This window comes from Boleophthalmus pectinirostris, unplaced genomic scaffold (assembly GCF_026225935.1).
Source record: "Boleophthalmus pectinirostris isolate CB_2022bp ecotype Guang Dong unplaced genomic scaffold, ASM2622593v1 HiC_scaffold_21, whole genome shotgun sequence".
In the NCBI taxonomy this organism is placed as follows: Eukaryota; Metazoa; Chordata; class Actinopteri; order Gobiiformes; family Gobiidae; genus Boleophthalmus; species Boleophthalmus pectinirostris.
Window position 1 is genome coordinate 33568804 of NW_026571175.1, and position 20119 is coordinate 33588922.

The following is a 20119-nucleotide window of genomic DNA, read 5'->3' on the forward strand; positions in this document are numbered from 1 at the left end:
TAGTTTCCTTTCTTTTTGAAGTAATATTAAAGTATTTGGAAAAAAAAAGTGACAAATGATGTAAAATCCTGCACCTTCTACTTGTTTGTACAATTTTCCCTCCGTTACTTTTCCCTCCGTTACCATGACCTTTCTTAATAAAAAATCTCATGAGTCAAAAAGTCAGAGGTTTTTCAACCTAATCTTGTACCATATGGTAGAAAACTATATGAAGCAAATATTCAAACCAGTTTGTTAAGGATATGTAAGTGAGAACCAAGAGTTATCACTGTTTGGATTTATTGACCAAAAAGTGCTGCATATTTCATTCCCTCCGTTACCGACATGAGTTTTTAAAATTTTTTGTCAACAACTTGAAAGAATATCACAGGTTTAACTTGACCCTGTTGGAGTGTAACTCTTTCCTACATTCTGATACTTTACTTATTTCAATAGTCCCTCTAGTTTCTGAATAAGAGACATTTGAATGTAATAAATCTGCCCCTGTTTCCCTCCGTTACCACTTGACCGAACCCACATGTAAATATCCATGTTTTGTTTCTGAGGCAAACGGTGCATCCGTCTCTCTGACTGGTTAGTTAAGTCTGAGTCTTATATAATAAGATTCCTGTAAACAGATTTTTCCATGTATTTGAACAAATTTGAGCCAGGAAACAACAAATATGTTCTATAAGCAGCTCTTGAGGTCTGAAATGAATATCGAGTCTATTCCTCAGTCTCGAAACTGAATTTGAAATGCTTGTATAGCGACAACAACAATGCGGGATTATTAAAATGTAAATGTAAATGTAAAGTCCAACTACAGACAGTTTTTTGACGAGAGAAATAACATTATAACTTGGATAAAAGCTCCGTTCAGTTTTGCTTCAGCATTGGACCTTCAAAAGTTTGTTGGTTTGACAGCGCGGTTCTCTTGAGGACAGATCGTGACAGGTCGTGACATCTTCCATCACACGTCCCTATTTTGGCCCAGGGACGCTGCATTCTTTCTTGACAGTGAAGTCTGCAGAATCCACGATCCCTGGACGGTTCACTGGTTAAAGGGTCCGTATTTTTATTATGATTATATTTTTATTTTATATGTTCTGATCTGTTTTGTTTCATTCTAGCCTGGTTCATCAGCCGGTTTCAATTTGTGGAAACCGTCTGACCTCGCAGCGTGAGGATTCGTTCGCTCGACGGTACTTTTTATTTTACCAATTTGGTCGTGACGTGTGTGATGCTCTGGAACGCTCAATGGAGTCCAAGTAATTGCCAGACAAAAGTGAAAAAATGCACAGCACACTCAGATGGCCGATGTCCAAAAGCGTATTTATTTTCAAAACAATGTTTCGGCAAATCAGATATTTTTCTTGCTTTGGACCACAGCATGAAAATAAAATAACCTTTTGGACATCGGCCGTCTGAGTGTGCTATGCATTTTTTTCACTTAAATAAAAAATATGATTGATAATAATAATAATAATAATAGAAGACTGGGACACGGTCCGCACAACATGGTTTAGTCCTGTTAAATCCTGTTTTAGTCCTGGGTTAGACCTGGTTTTAGACCTAGTTTAGACCTGGTTTAGACTTGGTTTTAGACGTAGTTTAGACCTGGTTTAGACCTGGTTTTAGACATAGTTTAGACCTGGTTTATACCTGGTTTTAGACCTGGTTTAGTCCTCGTTTAGCCCAAAATGTGAAAACAGGAAAATACCTTCATGTAATCCATTTATTTCAACAAAGTAACTGTAATCTAATTACCACTCACTGAAACCGTAACTTGTCATAATTTGTAATCCGATTACTCCCCAACACTGATTAGGGGTGAGCAAAAATACCAAAATATCGATATATCGTATTGTTTGATGTGATGATACAGTATTGATTTCGTGGCTGATGTATCGATACATCACCATGTGTATTTTTCGTATATTTTACTGAATAATTTTGTCACAGCTACAGATTTGTTGTTTGTTCAGAGAAGAAAAACTTGTTTATGCGACACATTTGACATTTTCACATTTTTGTGAAAAAAAAAAATTTCAATTTGTGGAAACCGTCTGACCTCGCAGCGTGAGGATTCGTTCGCTCGACGGTACTTTTTATTTTACCAATTTGGTCGTGACGTGTTTAATGCTCAATGGAGTCCAAGTAATTGCCAGACAAAAGTGAAAAAATGCACAGCACACTCAGATGGCCGATGTCCAAAAGCGTATTTATTTTCAAAACAATGTTTCGGCAAATCAGATATTTTTCTTGCTTTGGACCACAGCATGAAAATAAAATAACCTTTTGGACATCGGCCGTCTGAGTGTGCTATGCATTTTTTTCACTTTTGTCTGGCTGCTCCTTGCATTTGCACCTATACGAGAATTTCGGTGTGCGTTTTCTGTTTCTTTTGGTCCAGGTAATTGCTACGGAAGCCGAGAGGGGTCACAACAAACGCAAATGCCGCAACGCATCAAAAAGCCACAACGGAAGTGACCGCGGGACTCTATTTTCCGACGAACCGACCAAGCGGCAAGTGAAGAAGAAGAAAGGAACGGAGAAGTTGGAAATGTAAGTAAAAGTAATTTATTGTTTTATCATTATTCGTTTCCCGTTGTAGTTCTTCGGTCCGTTGGAAAACACCTTCACCATCTAAACGAAAGGCACTTCGAATAAAGAATTTTGTCGTTTTTACCCACACACATTCTCGTGTAAACAGGCCCTGACATGGCTTAAAGCTGCACTATGGAACTTTTTGGTTGGTGGTCCATCAATTGCATCTTTTTATGGAGATTGCTCTGCCCAGATTGTTCCACAGTATGACATAAAATTAATTACAGATGGTTTTAAAGATCAAAAATACCAAGAAAAACAGGCATTCTGACTGTGAGCAGGGTCGCCACTCCACAGATCTGACCTGTAACCAGTGTTGGGAAGGTGACTTTTAAAATGTAATCCCCTACAGATTACAGATTACATACCCCAAAATGTAGTTTGTAACATAATCCATTAAATTGACTTAAAGTGAGTAATGTAATCTGAATACTTTGGATTACTTGATTTGCTGTAAAGACGAGGAAATCTTCACATGAGAAGTTTTGTCTGATAAAAGAAAATGAAAAGTCCAGACTTTACTGAACCAAATTAAAAATATTATTGATAGAAGAAGAGGAGACACGTCCACACAGCAGGATTTAGTCCTGTTAAATCCTGTTTTAGTCCTGTTTTAGATCTAGTTTAGACCTGGTTTAGACCTGGTTTTAGTCCTGGTTTTAGTCCTGGTTTAGTCCTGGTTTAGACCTGGTTTAGGTCTAGTTTAGACCTGGTTTAGTCCTGTTTTTAGTCCTGTTAGTCCTGTTTTAGACCTGGTTTAGTCCTGGTTTAGTCCTGGTTTAGTCCTGGTTTTAGTCCTGGTTTTAGTCCTGGTTTAGTCCTGGTTTAGACCTGGTTTAGGTCTGTTTAAAATTTTCCTGTTTTAGTTTAGTCCTGGTTTTAGTCCTGGTTTTAGTCCTGGTTTTAGCCCTGGTTTAGTCCTGGTTTAGTCCTAGTTTAGACCTGCTTTAAAGACCTGGTTTAGACCTGGTTTAGATCCAGTTTAGACCTGGTTTAGTTTCCGGCAATGAGTGGAATTACCGAAAAAAAGAAAAAGAAAAAAAAAAAAGGGGGGGTAAAGCCCAAAATGTGAAAACAGGAAAGTAACTGTAATCCAATTACCACTCACTGAAACAGTAACTGTAACTGAATACAGTTACTCATCATTTGTACTCTGATTACATAACTCCGGTACATGTAATCTGTTACTGCCTGTAAAGTTGGTCTGCTTTCGTCTCCATGAAGATAGAAAGGTTTAAAGCCATACTGTGGAACATTCCAGACAAAGGAAAAACATCTCATTTGAAGGAGCCTCCACCAGAAACGTTCCAAAACGCAGCTTTAACACTCACACCAGACAGTTTCGCGTAATATAGAACCTTTGAAAAAACAAATTAATTCTTTTATCAGGCTTTTTAAGGCAGCAAAAACCAGTTAGAGCAAAAAAAAAAAACAAAAAGAAATCAGATAAATCCCGATCTGGACCATTTAAATGTGAAATGGAGCCTCGCGTCGTGACATGCTGGATGAGAGCTTCCACAGACTTGATTTGTCTTGCCATCTTTTCATCCATATGCAAATGACGCCCCATTAAACGATCACAACGATGAAATGATTCAATTAAAACTGACAATTATTTTCTGACAGCGCCCGTGTTCTGCCATCGGCCCCATTCAAAGCTCAATTAAAACATATATCAGAAGTCCCGCGGGGGGCTTTTTCCATTTGAATGCCACCACTCATTTGAACTGATTTAACCAACCCCAGGCCACTTCCAAACTGTTAAGAAAACTGTCCAGATTTGAGGTCCGCTTTAAGCCCGAGGGAGGATCAGCTTCACCCAGAATGACTCCGCGGAAATCATTTTTCCATTTGTGAGATTTTTGGACAGCTCTGCCCCCAGCGCAGGTTTCACACTTTAATGAATACAATAAAGTGTGGAAATGTCGGACTGTTTAACAAAATCTGTAACAAAAACGAAAATATCGTGATTTCGCATCGTCAAAAGTCTCAGAGTAACATGTGGGTCGTCACAATATATCGAATTACCGTATTTTTCGGACTATAAGGCACACTTAAAATTAGGGGCAGTGTTGGGAAGGTGACTTTTAAAATGTATTCCCCTACAGATTACAGATTACATACACCAAAATGTAGTTTGTAACGTAATCCATTAAATTACTTAAAGTGAGTAATGTAATCTGAATACTTTGGATTATTTGATTTGCTGTAGAGAAACAAAGACGAGGAAATCTTCACATAAGAAGTTTTGTCTGATAAAAGAAAATAAAAAGCCCAGACTTTACTGAACCAAATTAAAAATATTATTGATAGAAGAAGAGGAGACATGGTCCATACAGCTTGATTTAGTCCAGTTAAATCCTGTTTTAGACCTTGTTTAGACCTGGTTTTAGACCTAGTTTAGACCTGTTTAGACTGGTTTTAGACTAGTTTAGACCTGTTTAGACCTGTTTTAGACCTAGTTTAGACCTAGTTTAGACCTGGTTTAGTCCTGGTTTAGCCCAAAATGTGAAAACAGGAAAATACCTCCATGTAATCCAACAAAGTAACTGTAATCCAATTACCACTCACTGAAACAGTAACTTGTCATAATTTGTAATCCGATTACTCCCCAACACTGATTAGGGGTGAGCAAAAATACCAAAATATCGATATATCGTATTGTTTGATGTGATGATACAGTATTGATTTCGTGGGCTGATGTATCGATACATCACCATGAGTATTTTTCGTATATTTTACTGAATAATTTTGTCACAGCTACAGTTTTGTTGTTTGTTCAGAGGAAGAAAACTTGTTTATGCGACACATTTGACATTTTCACTGTTCTGATGATTAAAATATGTTTGTGTTTCATATGAACTTTGCACAAGAAGTGGTTTAACAAAGACTTTTAGTATCACAGACAAGATTTAGCCTTTATTTTTATTGAACCGTATCGAATTGATTTGAAATATCGTACTGAACCGAAAGTGCACTGTATCGAGGTATGTATCGTACCATGGCCTATGTATCGAGGTATGTATCGTATCGTGGCCTATGTATCGAGGTATGTATCGTATCGTGGCCTATGTATCGAGGTATGTATCGTATCGTGGCCTATGTATCGAGTTATGTATCATATCGTCAACTTTTTAATGATACTCAGCCCGACTTAAAATTCTTTCATTTCCTCAAAAATCGACAGTGCGTCTTATGTATTAATTCTGGTTGTGTTTACTGACCTCGAACCGATTTTATGTGGCACAAAGCGCTTAAAAATCTGTCGAAATGTTTTAGTATGACTTTGGTAAACTGCAAAGCCGCACCAGTTGATGGATTGTCGGAGCATTACGGCTGCTGTAGTCAGGAGCCTCGCAGAGTCCGACAGAAGCTGAATCCACATCAAGCTGCACAAAGGACTGCGAGCTGTTTTTTCGAGTGACACTGAAGATGAAGAATTTGAGTTTAATGAACAAATGTATTTTCTGTGAACTGAACATGTTGGTTTTAAGTTTTGTTTTAACTGTAAAACGTAAACAAATGTGCACAAAGCTGCATTAAACACAATATATTACTAGCAAATGATATATTTGTAGTCGTCCTCGTATTGAAAAAATAAAAAAACAAACTTAAATGATCCACACACATTTTCGATATTCAAAATCCACATTCACAAACAGCTGAGGACTTGAGAAGTGAGAGCAGCGGGCAGGGAGAGGAGCAGGAAAGGGGTGCAGAGAAGGTTGCGCGGAGATTCAGTCCGAATGAACTAGCTACAACACGCAGCAGCAAGCCGACTCTTTCTTTGCCTTGAAAATTAACGTTTTCAGACATAGGATATCGCTTTCGTGTCCTGAAAAACGTTTGTCTCGCTCTTGGAAATAAAGTACGTTTTCATAATAAGCAGAAGTTTCCTGTCCAGGAGTAATTTGTGGACCAGTGCGTCAGTCTTTAGACCCTGCGTCTGCTTCAGTCGCGCCATCGCTGGAATGAATCTACAAGAATCACCTTAGTTTGGCTTCGCTGCTTTTCCCCTTGTCTTCTTCTTTCAGCGACCTCAAAAACGGACTTTCTTTTGCGGCGAACTGCTCCTGGATTCTTGTCGCCATTGCAACAAACTTTGTGCGAACTGCGAGGAAGATATAGGTCAAAAAAAGCCGCTAAGAACTGTTGCGTTGGTGGAGTAAACAGCGTCTGTGCGTCTTGCGTCTGTGGACTGCGTGACAGTCGTACGTAAACCACGTACCGGCGGCGCGCAGGCAAGTCAGTTACACTAGAAACGTAGGGAGATTGATTGACAGCCTGTCAGCTCACAGATAACGAGGCAGTGTCGTTATCTATTGGCAAATGTTTAGCCCCACCACGTCCAGAGTTGATGAATTTTTATTCTCTTTTTTTTGGTCATCATAATTACAAGGCTACTGCACCTCTATAATCTATCATTGACAATTTGAAACAAAAAAAATCCTCCATACAACCTTTAATGCAAACCTCACACAGCAAGATGTATTCTCACGATATGTGTGAGTCACAAACTCAGGAGAGAGCACACTGTACACTAGAGTGGGTGGCCAATCGCGTCACAGCATTGAGATTTGTGTGGAAACCAAAGGAGAAGCGTCAAAAAAAATATGACTTCAGCCTATTTTAGTGAGAGAAAGTGCAATCACCTTGAGGTTCTTGACGGCCACGGCGGGGTCAGTGAGGAAGCTCTGTCTGACGCTGATCTCGATGCCCGCCTCCTTCACCCGCTCCTCCAGGTCGTCCAGCGTCTGCGGAGAATACAACGAAACATTCAACTCAGCACAAAGACATGAGACGGAGACTGACTGCAGGCTCTGACAAACCTGAGAAACCCTAAAATCACAGCGAACAGATTTGTGTTTCCTCTTTCATGTCTTTTTTAGCCTTTGGACTGGAAGCAGAACTCACATTTCACTGCTTTTTATTATTTTTTTTAAAGATGCCAAGTGTGTTTGATTTATTTTTACCAGTCGATGGCAAATGTGAAACCTGTTCAGCCGCATTTAACTGATGACCGATAAACTCTGCAGGTATTTGGGGGCCGATATATAGAGCAGATTTTGATCATCACCACCCAAATGATATGATTTAAAAAGTGTTAAAACTTATCCAGTACGTTTATTTTCATTAGTCACATGAATTTAAGTTAATGTTAGTTAAATGTCTTGCCTTTAGTCAGTGTTTGAGATTCAAGTCCGATAGCCGATAAAATATAAATATTATCTTCCAAACTCAGGCTATGTTTTTATGATGACCGTCTGAACAGAAGACGCAAAAGAGGCGCCGCGTCTTCACTTTTTATTCCGCGTTTAGACGAGTGTTTTCAGGAGGATATCTGTGTGCATACGCTGACGCAAAAGTGTGTGGAATTCGATTGTGTTTGCACGCCAGGCGGCTCGGTGATGATGCTAGATCAGGGGTGGGCAAACTTTTTGGCTCGCGGGCCACATAGGGTCCTAAAGTTTGGCTGAAGGGCCGGACAGAAAATAAGACATAACGTGTTAAGAGCTCAGCTTCATTACATCATCACGTTTATATAGAACTTCAGACGCTTTGACATTTCTGTGAACGATTCAGACACATAAAAGTGAATAAATCTGTTCCACTGCACACGACAGGGAAATAAACACCATGAGCTCAACGTTCACACACATATTGACATTTACATCTCAGAATCTTCAAGTTTTCTAAGTTTTACTTTTACCAACTTAAAATGGAAGCAGTGCAGTCTTATATCTTGAACACCAACTACTTCACTCATGGTCCGAATAACTCCTGTAAGAACACTTTCCCATAAAGTATTGCGGCCAATATAATACGCAGCACCTCAACGTATATGTAGTGCGCCATCTACTGGGAAACGATGGAAATGCATGACAAATAAAACATCAACAAGGTTTATTTTTATAATTTCTTCCAGTTCGGCGGGCCGGATTAAAAGGTTTAAAGGGCCGTATACAGCCCCCGGGCCGTAGTTTGCCCACCCCTGTGCTAGATAGTGATGTATGTGACGTAAACAAGTACGCGACCTGAGCAGATCTGACCAGAGTTTTGCGTCTTGGGCAGTGTAGACGGAAACGCTACGGTGGAGCGTGTTCAACTTTCCACTCTGGAGGGTGGGTTCAGATTTTTGTGTTTTTATGCTCCAAAAACGCCGTCACCGTCTAAACAAAAGGCACTTCTGATAAAATATTTTGTAATTTTTACTTGCAAGAGTTCTCATGTAAACAGGCCCTTAAAGACTCTTTTCTTATCTATGTTAAAATGCTGTTTTCTATTCAAAAACATACTCAAGTTGTGTTGTTTAATTCACAAACCTTGCATATTTAGGCTGAGTTTTGTCTGATGTCATGTGGTAATAAAGAAAAGAAAGTACTTGCTCCACTGTGCTTTTAAACTCCCAACACCTTCAGTCAGGATTCCCACTCTTTTTCACTTTCAAAACTTTTCCATGACTTTTTCATGACCTAAAGTGAATTTTCCATGACTTTACGACACCTACAAGTGCAGAATTGATCATACTTTTACTTTTTAGGGCTAAATATGAGATGTTAACCTTTTCCACTCACCTTATGGTTTGGTTTTATAGTTTTTTTTAACATTCAAAATCCTGTCAGTGCATTTATTGTCGTCTCTTTTAAACAAAAGGCGCAGACGTTCAGAAATAATCAGAATAGTCTAATGAGAACTTAACAGAACGATGTAGCTGTGTTAAAGAGATACTAAAATTCCATGACTTTTCCAGGCCTGGTAAATTACATTTTCATTTTCCATGACTTTTCAAGGATTTCCGTGACCGTGCAAACTTGGGATGGGCATGATTAGTCGATTAATAGATAATTGATCATTAAGAATTTCATCGATTACGTTCATTTTAATCGACAAACCGAATGTAGGTCGCTCTGTGTAGCGTGAACAAACAGGTCTGTACATGTCGATCAGTCTGCAACGTACTGAAGCGCAAATGCGAACGATGTGCAACGATGACTTGTACAAGAAATTCCACGCTTTCCGTTGCGTTCGGGACAAGTGTGAGTCCATGTGCACAGTGTATAAAGCAGCACATATGTTTCTGTGTCCAGCGGGAAAAAGTTTTACCAGGTGAGAGTCGCTCAATGTCGATGACGAGTCCCCACCTCCCTCCCCCCGTACGGTGTCCTGGTTTTGACAAACGCAAATCTGGTCACACTAACCTGTATTCACCTGAGTCATGTCTTTTAATCCGACGGAAGTTGAACCACATCAGCGACACAAGAGCTGTAGTTTTATCTTCGCTGAGTTTATGCAAATTAGCGATGTGGTTTTAAGTTTCGTTTCTGTGAGAGTTGAACAAAACTGAATTAAACACATTATAATGTCAAACGGGCTGATGTGGCTCTAGAGTCGTTACGGTTTATATGTCGTAAAGTTGAATTTATTTATGCAGATTAGTAGTGCAGATAGTAATAATAATGATGATCATTTTAATATAAAAATGTTAATGATTAATCAATAATCGATCGTTAATTCTTCCAACGATCGATTAAGAACATTTCATCGAATGCCCATCCCTAGTGCAAACCCTGTTCACTAGAATCATTTGAACGATTTCAGCTCTGGAATTGCCAATCTCTGTTGAACTGAAGGTAAAAGAAGCTGTTAACTTGAAAACTACCACTGCATGACATCACAAGGTGCAACAGAGCGTTTAGAGCTTTGGAGATGTAGACAGACTAATAATAAAGTGTTACTCAACTTAACTCCAGTCTCCAGGCAGAGCTCCAGGTTTTGAGGAGGTAACATTATTATAACATGCCTTAAATCTCACGAGAGTCCATTTTGCGTAATATCAGACGTTTAAGTGACAAGTGCAGTGGTGCGACTCACAGATGTAAAGACTTCGGTGGTCTGCTGGATGGTGGCGATCTTGGTCCACTTCCACTTCTGAAAGAGCTGGACCCGAGTGGGGTTGTGGAGCGTGGCCGAGGGGTGGGTCCTGAAGAAGGTGGGGAAGCGCTGGCGGTTGGAGAGGGCGGGGGAGCTGGAGCCGTACGACAACTGAAAACACACAAACGAAATACAAGTTATGACAAAAACAGACGGGTGTTGTATAAGAGTGTTTCTGTCACAGTCCTGCCTTTTGTTCACATGTTTTTCCCCAGTCCAGCTCCGTTTCCCAGTCTGTTCAGGTCGTCCTCCCTCCTTTTCCTACAGCTGCCACTTAGGGGTGGGCGATATATTGATATTTTAAACATATCGAGATGAATTCTGACATATCGTATATATCGATATAATGCTTATATTCAATTCTGATTTCGCCGCTTCGCTTGTTTATCTTCTCTCTCGTTGCCTCCGCCTCCCTGATTTCGTGTCTCCTTCACTCGTCACTGTCGCCGTGAACGCCCAAAGTTGGTGCCAGTGAAAAGCTTCAAGCACCACGAACCTTTTCCACCATTTACAGACAAAACCATCAGCAGCAGCACATCCTCATATTCCACCGAGTCGCGTCCTTTAGCCCGAAAGAAGCTAAACGAGCTGAGCTGCATGAGAAGTTTGCTGTTTATGCAAATGAGTCATGCGCTTAAGTTTCGTTTCTGTAAAATGTAAACACACGTGCGCAAAACTGCATTAAACACATTATTATCTCAAACGGGCTGATGTGGCTCTAGAGTCGTTATGCTTTATATATTGTAAAGTTTATTTATGCAGAAGATTTTAATTAATAATCTGCTGCAGTGTCACTTGTACAATAGTGTTTGGAAACGTTGGGTTTGATCTGCAGTGGATTGTGGGATTAAACCTCAGAGCTCCTCACTGCTGGATAATAACATGGATCTGTTAAAATAAGGAACATCCTGAGCTTCTTCTGCTAAATGAGCTCATGGTTCTGGTTCTGGTTTGGAGAACAGAGTAAATGCAAAGATGAGTTGTTTTATTTATGAATGAAAAGAAGGAAATATGTATTATTTCTTTTATTTTACAGTTAAATTATTATTTATGTAATTAGGGTTTTATGAACTGCCGACCTCTTACACTTCAATAAAAAAAAAAAAAAAGGACCTTGTTGTATTTGGCAGATTTGTTTTTGCAGTTTTCAGTTTTAGGGGGTTATTTTTTCTTGAACATATATCGAAATATATATCGTATATCGAGATATAGCAAAATATATCGAGATATATTTTTTGATCCATATCGCCCAGCCCTACTTCCACTCATTCCCCAATCATCCCAGGCTGGTCTGTATCTACTCCCTCTGCTCATTCAGTCTTTGCTAAACTGTTGTCAAGACAATCAAACTCTTTATCCAAAACACTGAAACTGTATTCTATTGTTTGCATTTTGTACAATCACCTTTTTCCCGTTTTTAGTACCTGTTTGAGCTTAATCCCAGCATATTTCCCAGTTTTGGAAGATAATTTATTTCACATTAAATACATTGTATATTTCTTTGTTGTTTTTTTCAGTCTGATTTGCCATATTAAACATATTACCTGTTACAAGACACTTTCTGTTATTAAACTTTATTAGACTTTGTTTGCCTGTGTACTTGTGTTGCATTTGAGTCCAGTTTACCTGCGTGATAGTTTCCCACTAACAGAGGATGTTTTTAGTCTAAAACAAATTGAGACTTGACGTGGTATAAAAAAAAATACACTTTTTGCTTTTTGGTTGTTCTATGATCATCAATAAAAGTAACTTAATGGTATCTTTAATCAGTCCGTGACAAATTTACTCCAAAATGTACATTCAGGGTGTCCCCAGGTTTGACTACCCCAAATTTATGAGTTTTTAAGACCTTTTTAAGACCACTTAAATGAAAATTAAGACCAAATTCGCACCCATTATGCGGGCGAAAAACACCAGATCCAATTCTAACAAGTGCAATCAGAGACAGTAACCTGGTCCCCCATGAGGCATCGGTGGGGCCAGTTCATCACCACGGAAGCAGCTTATGAGGAGCCCAGCCCATTCCCCGGTCATGTGTGCGCCAACTTGTGTGATGATTGGGTGAATATTTTAGCCCGCAGATGGTTCAGAAATTGCCGATCCTTTATAATGGCGTGACCTTTCAATTGACCCGTGTGACCTCAAATGACCTCGGATCGTCACCAAACTTTTTTTGCGGCACCGGGTACGGGGGCTTGATCCACAAACTAAATTTGGTGACAATCGGTCCATAAATGGCGGAATTATTACGGGTGGACACACAGACACACACAGACACACAGGGTGAAAACAAAACCTGGTCAACTCTTCAGGGACCAGGTAATAAGTGACAAATTTGCTCCAAAATGTATATTTAGACCAGGAGTGTCAAACTCATTTTGGTCCGGGGGCCGTATCCAACCGACTTTGATTCCAAAGGGGCCGGATCAGAAAACTCATGTCATATAAACCCCAAAAATAACAATAAGTTCAAATATTTGTGCAGAGAAACACAAATCTATTACAGAAATCTTTTTTAAATTGATGAACTCTTTCTTTTACTAAATATTATAATATTATGAAGAACCTGAAACTTTAAGAAAAATGTAATTTCAACACAATATTTTAACATGAACTTGTTTGCAAATAGGAATAAGTCAATTTTTCTTGTAAAATCCTGCACTCGGCTCCACTTTTCTCATTTTGGACATTTTTCTGATGAGGGTGTCACGGTCAACAGTCAAAACGATCGTCCTTTAAGAGCGTTTGGAAAGAGACAAGTCTTCATTTGTGCTGCTCTGGTGGGAGGGGCCACGTACAGAGGCTAAGCACCGCAGAAAATCACCAATATTTTAATAGAAAATATAATTTAAATATTTTAGTAGAAAATCACCCAAGGGCCTCATTAAAAGTCTTGGAGGGCCGGATCTGGCCCCCGGGCCTTATGTTTGACACCTGTAATTTAGAGTATGCCCAGGTTTGTCCCATATTTAAGTTTTGTAAAGAACTTTTTAAGACGACTTAAATGAAAATTAAGACCAACATCACACCCATTATGAGAGTGAAAAACACCAGATCCAATTCTAATAATGACCAAGCAACACAAACCTACACTTCCCCATGATCCATCCAACGTCTTCCTCCACTCTGCAGGTTGTTTACTCACTGCTGCCGGCGCCAGAAACCAAAGCACTGTTTGCGCATCCTCCAAATTAGACGTTCATTCAAGTTACGTGATTTCACATTGTCGTTTTTTTTTTTTTTTTCCTCCAACGTTGCACTGCAGCCCGATCGAGTTTACAAAAAATAGGCTAATGAAATTTAAGACCTTTGTGAAAAAAATAAGACTTGGACAACATAATTTAAGATTTTTTAAGGCTTTAATTTAGGAACATGAGATTTAAGCCATTTTTAAGACTTTTAAGACCCCACAGCTGCCCTGATATTATAATTTATTTATTTATTTATTTTTTGCCTGAACCCATAGTTTTGTAAAAATGTTTGTATAGTTTTAGTTTATTTATTTAATGAGACAGGGAAAGTGCACAGTATATATTAACCTTAACAGGAGAGATAATTGTACCAGGTTGTAGCGCCAGTGTTTATTTCCACTTGTCGTCCCTGAGCAGGTTCATAAAATCAAACATACAAAGAGAATGTTTTTATAACATTCACAGAGCTTCAACAATTCTGTATCCTCCTTCACATCCAGTTCTCTCAGCATCTTAAAAACACCGTCCTTATCAAAAACATCATTCATTTCATTCACTCCAGAACATCACACTCTCTCCAGACACTCATCTGTTCGCTTTACGGGCGCAGGTTTGGTTTGAAAGGAGCCGCTGTTTCTCCAGGAGCGAGAACGTGCCGGAGTTTGTCCGTGTGATCATCTCTGTTGGTGACATGTTCCACCGACGGACGGCCGAGCGTGAAAAGCCTGAGTTTCCAAATGCCGTCCTGCTGTTACGTTTGTGCACCTTTTTGTTTTCCCCGTTTTTTATTGTCTATATTTTTGTAGCATTTTTCCCCTAGTTTTGTTTTTGTAAGTTATGTTTTTGTAGCTCATTTTTATCCTCATTTCCAAACTGTTTTCGCTTTTCCGTTGGGTTTAGGTTTGTTGGGTTTTTTGTCTTTAGTTACAGGTGCTGGCACCGGCTTCCACGGCTCTGTACGGGGTTGGTCCAGTGTCGCGCCTTTTTGTTCCGTTTGGCTCATCAGGTCCACCTTTGTGTTGTTACTTTTTCAGGGCATCCCCAGGTTTGACTACCCCAAATTTAAGAGTTTTTAAAGACCTTTTAAGACCACTTAAATGAAAATTAAAAGACCAACTTCGCACGTATTATGCGGGTGAAATAAACAGATCCAATTCTAATAATGACCAACCAACTACAGAACTAAATCTAGAATCTAAGGCTACGTTCAGACTGCAGGGCTTAACGCTCAATTCCAGATTTTTTTGTGAAATCCGATGTTTTTGCGAGGTCGTTCACATTTTCAATTAAATGTGACTTGTATGTGACTCCAGTGTGAACATTAAATGGCCCAAAAGTGTCCCACATGTGACACTGGAGACACGACGACGTCAACCGCAGCGAGCGTCTCTGTGTTTACAGAAGTTGTCCAAACATGGACGCAGCATCGAGCACCTGGAGATTTTAAAGTTCCTCTCGTACCGGAGCCAAAACATGAACAACTTACTTGTTTTAAGGAGGAGATTGAGAAGGAGAAGGACGAGGTTTTTGGTCGTGGTGTTTTGTGGGGCAGCGGCAGCGACGTCTGTAAAAGGAACGTGTGGATGTGGAGACGGAGCCAAGAGTGGTGAGTGGTGATGTGCTTCACTTCAGTGACACAGAGTTCATTAACAATTTTCTCCTACTTCAGCGCAGAATAGTGACGTTTGTGTCTTGTTGATAACGTGTAGGTCGGACGAATAAACTTTGGCCGTTCAGACTGAAGTCGCATGTCAAAAGATCAGATATGTATCAGTTTCAGGAGCACATATCCAAGTGTCCTGGGTCACATTTGAAAAAATCTGATCTGTGTCGTTCAGACTGTCATTAAAAGATCAGATACAGGTCACAAAGAGGCCAAAAAATCAGATTTGGGTCACTTCAGGCTGCAGTCTGAACACAGCCTAAGAGCCACTGTGGATTAAACACTTCCCCATGATCCATCCAACATCTTCCTCCACTCTACTGATTATTTATTCATTGCCGCCGGCGCCAAAAACCAAAGTATTGTTGCACACTCCACATTAGACGTTCATTCACATTATGTGATTTCACGTTGTTGTTTTTTCCTCCCTCCATTTAACATTTGCACTACAGTGAGTTTACAAAAAAATAGACTAATGAAATTGAAGACTTTTGTGAAAAAAATAAGACTTGAATAACATAAGTTAAGACTTTTTAAGGCCTTAATTTAGGAACATGAAATTTAAGACCTTTTTAAGACACCGTGGCTGTCCTGTTTTTGTTAGTTCTTTTTGGGCACGGGTTAAGGGTTTCTTTTTTAGTTTCAAAACATCTACAATGTCAGAAAACAAAAAAAAAAAAACATCTCTGATCCTTAACTTTGTTTCTGTGTTCTTCTTAATTATGTTGGGACTTTTTTTGGTCGTAACACTGCGTTTAGGGACCCTTCACTCGCAGTGTTCAGTGGATCGAGTGGCTCAGGAGGTGGTTTCAGAACTCAGAGAAACAAACTGTTTTAGCGGAAGAGCAGCAGTAACATGAATGATTTTAAACACCAGACAGACATTTGCATTTGAAGGAAACACGGCAAAGTCATGTTAGCTCTGGTACATCAAACTAGAAGAAGCTCGGACCCTTTAATTAAGAAAGTTAAGGTTTGTACATGAACATAACCCAAAGCGTAAAGGGTCAATATCAGACTATTTTATGATCTATGTTATAAAGTCGTTTCCTCATCACAAACAGACCTGGAGTTGAGTTTTGTTTCATTCACACATGTTCCACACACAAACCCTGCACATTTATATTTAGTTGTGTTATTTTCTTAAACTGAAAAAACTCTGTGGTAGTACAGGGTGTCCCCACATTTCACTACCCCAAATTTAAGACTTTTTAAGACCACTTAAATGAAAATTAAGACCAACATCGCACCCATTATGCGGGCGGAAAAACACCAGATCCAATTCTACTAAATCTAGAATCTAAGAGCCACTGTGGATTAAACACTTCCCCATGATCCATCCAACGTCTTCCTCCACTCTGCTGATTGTTTATTCATTCCCGCCGGTGCCAGAAACCAAAGTACTGTTTGCACATACTCCAAATTAGACGTTCATTCAAGTTACAAGATTTCACATTGTTGTTTTTTCCTCCCTCCATTTAACATCGCACTGCAGCCCGGTTGAGTTTACAAAAAAATAGACGAATGAAATTTTAAACTTTTTAAGGCCTTAACCTAGTGTTACGACCGAGGGACAGGGGGAAGTGACAAAATAACCAAGATTTAAAAATGGAAAAACTAAAGTTGTGAAGATGATATTTCCAATAATTAACAAAAAGAGGCTCTAAACAGAATGGCTAAATGTATAACTAAAGTAGGTTAAAACAAAGTATACAAAATGACAACACAAAAACAAAACCAGTCTCGTAGGCTACGTTCAGACTGCAGGGCTTAACGCTCAATTCCGATTTTTTTGGAAAATCTGATGTTTTTGCGAGGTCGTTCACATTTCCAGTTAAATGTGACTTGTATGTGACTCCAGTGTGAACAATAACCGACCTAAAAGTGTCCCACATGTGACACTGGAGACACGACGACGTCAACCGCAGCGAGCGTCTCTGTGTTTACAGAAGTTGTCCAAACATGGACGCAGCATCGAGCACCTGGAGATTTTAAAGTTCCTCTCGTACCGGAGCCAGAACATGAACAACTTACTTGTTTTAAGGAGGAGATTGAGAAGGAGAAGGACGAGGTTTTTGGTCGTGGTGTTTTGTGGGGCAGCGGCAGCGACGTCTGTGAAAGGAACGTGTGGATGTGGAGACGGAGCCAAGAGTGGTGAGTGGTGATGTGCTTCACTTCAGTGACACAGAGTTCATTAACAATTTTCTCCTACTTCAGCGCAGAATAGTGACGTTTGTGTCTTGTTGATAACGTGTAGGTGGATGAATGCACTTTGACCGTTCAGACTGAAGTCACATGTGAAAAGATCAGATATGTATCAGTTTCAGGAGCACATATCCAAGTGTCCTGGGTCACATTTGAAAAAAATCTGGATCTGTGTGGTTCAGACTGACATTAAAAGATCAGATACAGGAACATAGGGGCCAAAAAATCAGATTTGGGTCACTTCAGGCTGCAGTCTGAACACAGCCTAAGTCACAAAGACTCTAGCGTCTCAAACAAAATACACTGAGAGACACAACAAAGGTGCAGGCAAATCCACAGACAGAACAGCTGCCCTGAGTGACAGGGGGCGGGTCCTTCTATAGGGCTGGTCCTCCAGGTGTAGGCCCAGGACTGGTCAGGTGTTATGGCTTCCACCAATCAGCAGGAGGGGATCCAGGTGCCATTTTAAATTGAATTCACCACACACACACGCACACACACACACACACACGCACACACACACACACACACACGGATCTAAACAGATATGGCAAAAGGAGGATCTGGGGCCTATCGCCACAACACCTAGGAACATGAAATTTAAGACCTTTTTAAGACTTTTAAGACCCCGCAGCTGCCCTGTAGTAAATGTGGTAATGTAATACTCCACTGTGTTTTTAAACTCCATACATCTTCACTAAAATCACTGGTATGAATTCAGACCTGGAATTGCCCATCCATGGAGACTCATAATAAAGAGAAACATGTGTGAATGAAACAAAACACAACTCCAGGTCTGTTTTGGGGGAGAAACGACATTATCACATGACTCAAAGCTCTAAAAAATCCATTTTGTGTATTATAGGACACGGCCCTATGTTCCCTCTGCTCTGTGTTCTGTTATTTCTAAGATTTTTCTCTAAATTATGAAGTATAAAAGTGGTGTGTGCGGGAGTGATGGTGGTGGTCGGAGGGTCTGATGGCGCCGATGGCATGGCAGCCGCTCTTCCGTCAGTATGCCCTAGGGCAGCTGTAACTACAATAGTAGTTTACCACCACCGGGTGTGGAGAAAAAAGAATAATGAATCTATGAAAAATGCTCTGTAAAAGTGTCTTTGCGACGTATGTCTGTGAAAAGCACTATATAAATAAAGACATACAAACTCTAAATCAAGTCGTTTTTATTTTTATACTGCATTTAAAGGGATGATTTAGAGCAGGGGGGTCATATCCAACCAACTCTGATCCCAAAGGGGCCGGATCAGAAAACTCATGTCATATAAACCTCAAAAATAACAATAAGTTCAAATATTTGTGCAGAGAAACGCAAATCTATTACAGAAATCTTTTTAAATTGATGAACTCTTTCTTTTACAAAATATTATATTATTATGAACAACCTGAAACTTTAAGAAAAATGCAATTTCAACGCAATATTTTAACATGAACTTGTATGTAAATAGGAATAAAGTCAGTTTGTCTTGGAAAATCCTGCACTCGGCTCCACTTTTCTCATTTTTGGACATTTTTCTGATGAGGGTGTCACGGTCAACAGTCAAAACGATCGTCCTTTAAGAGCGTTTGGAAAGAGACAAGTCTTCATTTGTGCTGCTCTGGTGGGAGGGGCCACGTACAGAGACGCTGGAGACGCTGCTGTGATAAACACCGCAGAAAATTACCAATATTTTAATTAAAATAGTTAAGTTGAAAATCAGCCAAGAGCCAGATTAAAGGTCTTGGAGGGCCGGATCTGGCCCCCGGGCCTTATGTTTGACACCTGTGATTTAGAATCATTTCAACCTAGGATCCTTTGAACCATGACCTTTACATTACATCTGTAGTCTGCTGGAGAATAAGTTGGTTGTGACGACCAAATTGAGAAAAATGAGGATAAATTCTGATGGAAATTGATAATAAAGGAAATGAGGGAACATAGGCACGCTCGCCTTTAACATTAATCTCTAGTTCTGAACTCTGGAGGCAGCTTTCCTCTCTTCCTTTAAATCTTGGTGTTGTTTTTTTGAAGCGTCTTGTGTGTTTTCGTGTTAGTTTCCTCTGTGTTGGTGTTGTGGTGCGGCTGTGAGGGAGAGGAAACCACCACCGCCAGTGCGCCGCTCATGTCCGCGCTCCGGGGGGGAAGAGCTCGTGCAAAAACGGAACAAAAAAAAATCCTGCGTTCATTCATTTTACATCAGGGCGGCTATATCCGTCACCGCGCAGCTCCTACTGCAGCTCTGACCCATATTTAGACCAGGGCTGATACCAAGACAAACCTTTAGGGACTGTCTGAGAAGTCCGCCCGGTCTAAAGAGACGGAAATAGAAACTGTTTTTACACATAACAAATATTTAGTAGCTATTTGCCGTTTTTTCTTTCTAACTTTAGACCACTGCAACCCGTTAAAGTTCTGTTTTTTTATGTTTTAAGACAGTAAATATTGTGCTACAGTTATAATCTCTGACACCCGTGGACGATTATGTTACAATTTACATGTTTTAAATCGAAAAGTTCATCTAAAACGACTCAATAAAAGAAACAAGTG

General features: G+C 39.8%; 1 protein-coding gene across 1 annotated transcript in view; it reads right to left on the reverse strand.

Annotated features, from left to right (window-relative positions):
• gabbr1b (gamma-aminobutyric acid (GABA) B receptor, 1b) overlaps nt 1-20119 on the reverse strand; it is a 654324-nt gene that overhangs the window by 300044 nt on the left and 334161 nt on the right. The window contains exons 8-9 of the mRNA XM_055157144.1: nt 10459-10629; nt 7239-7340 (exon numbers count right to left, since the gene is read on the reverse strand). Coding sequence (XP_055013119.1) covers nt 7239-7340; nt 10459-10629 — 273 coding nt within the window. The remainder of the gene's footprint in view (nt 1-7238; nt 7341-10458; nt 10630-20119) is intronic.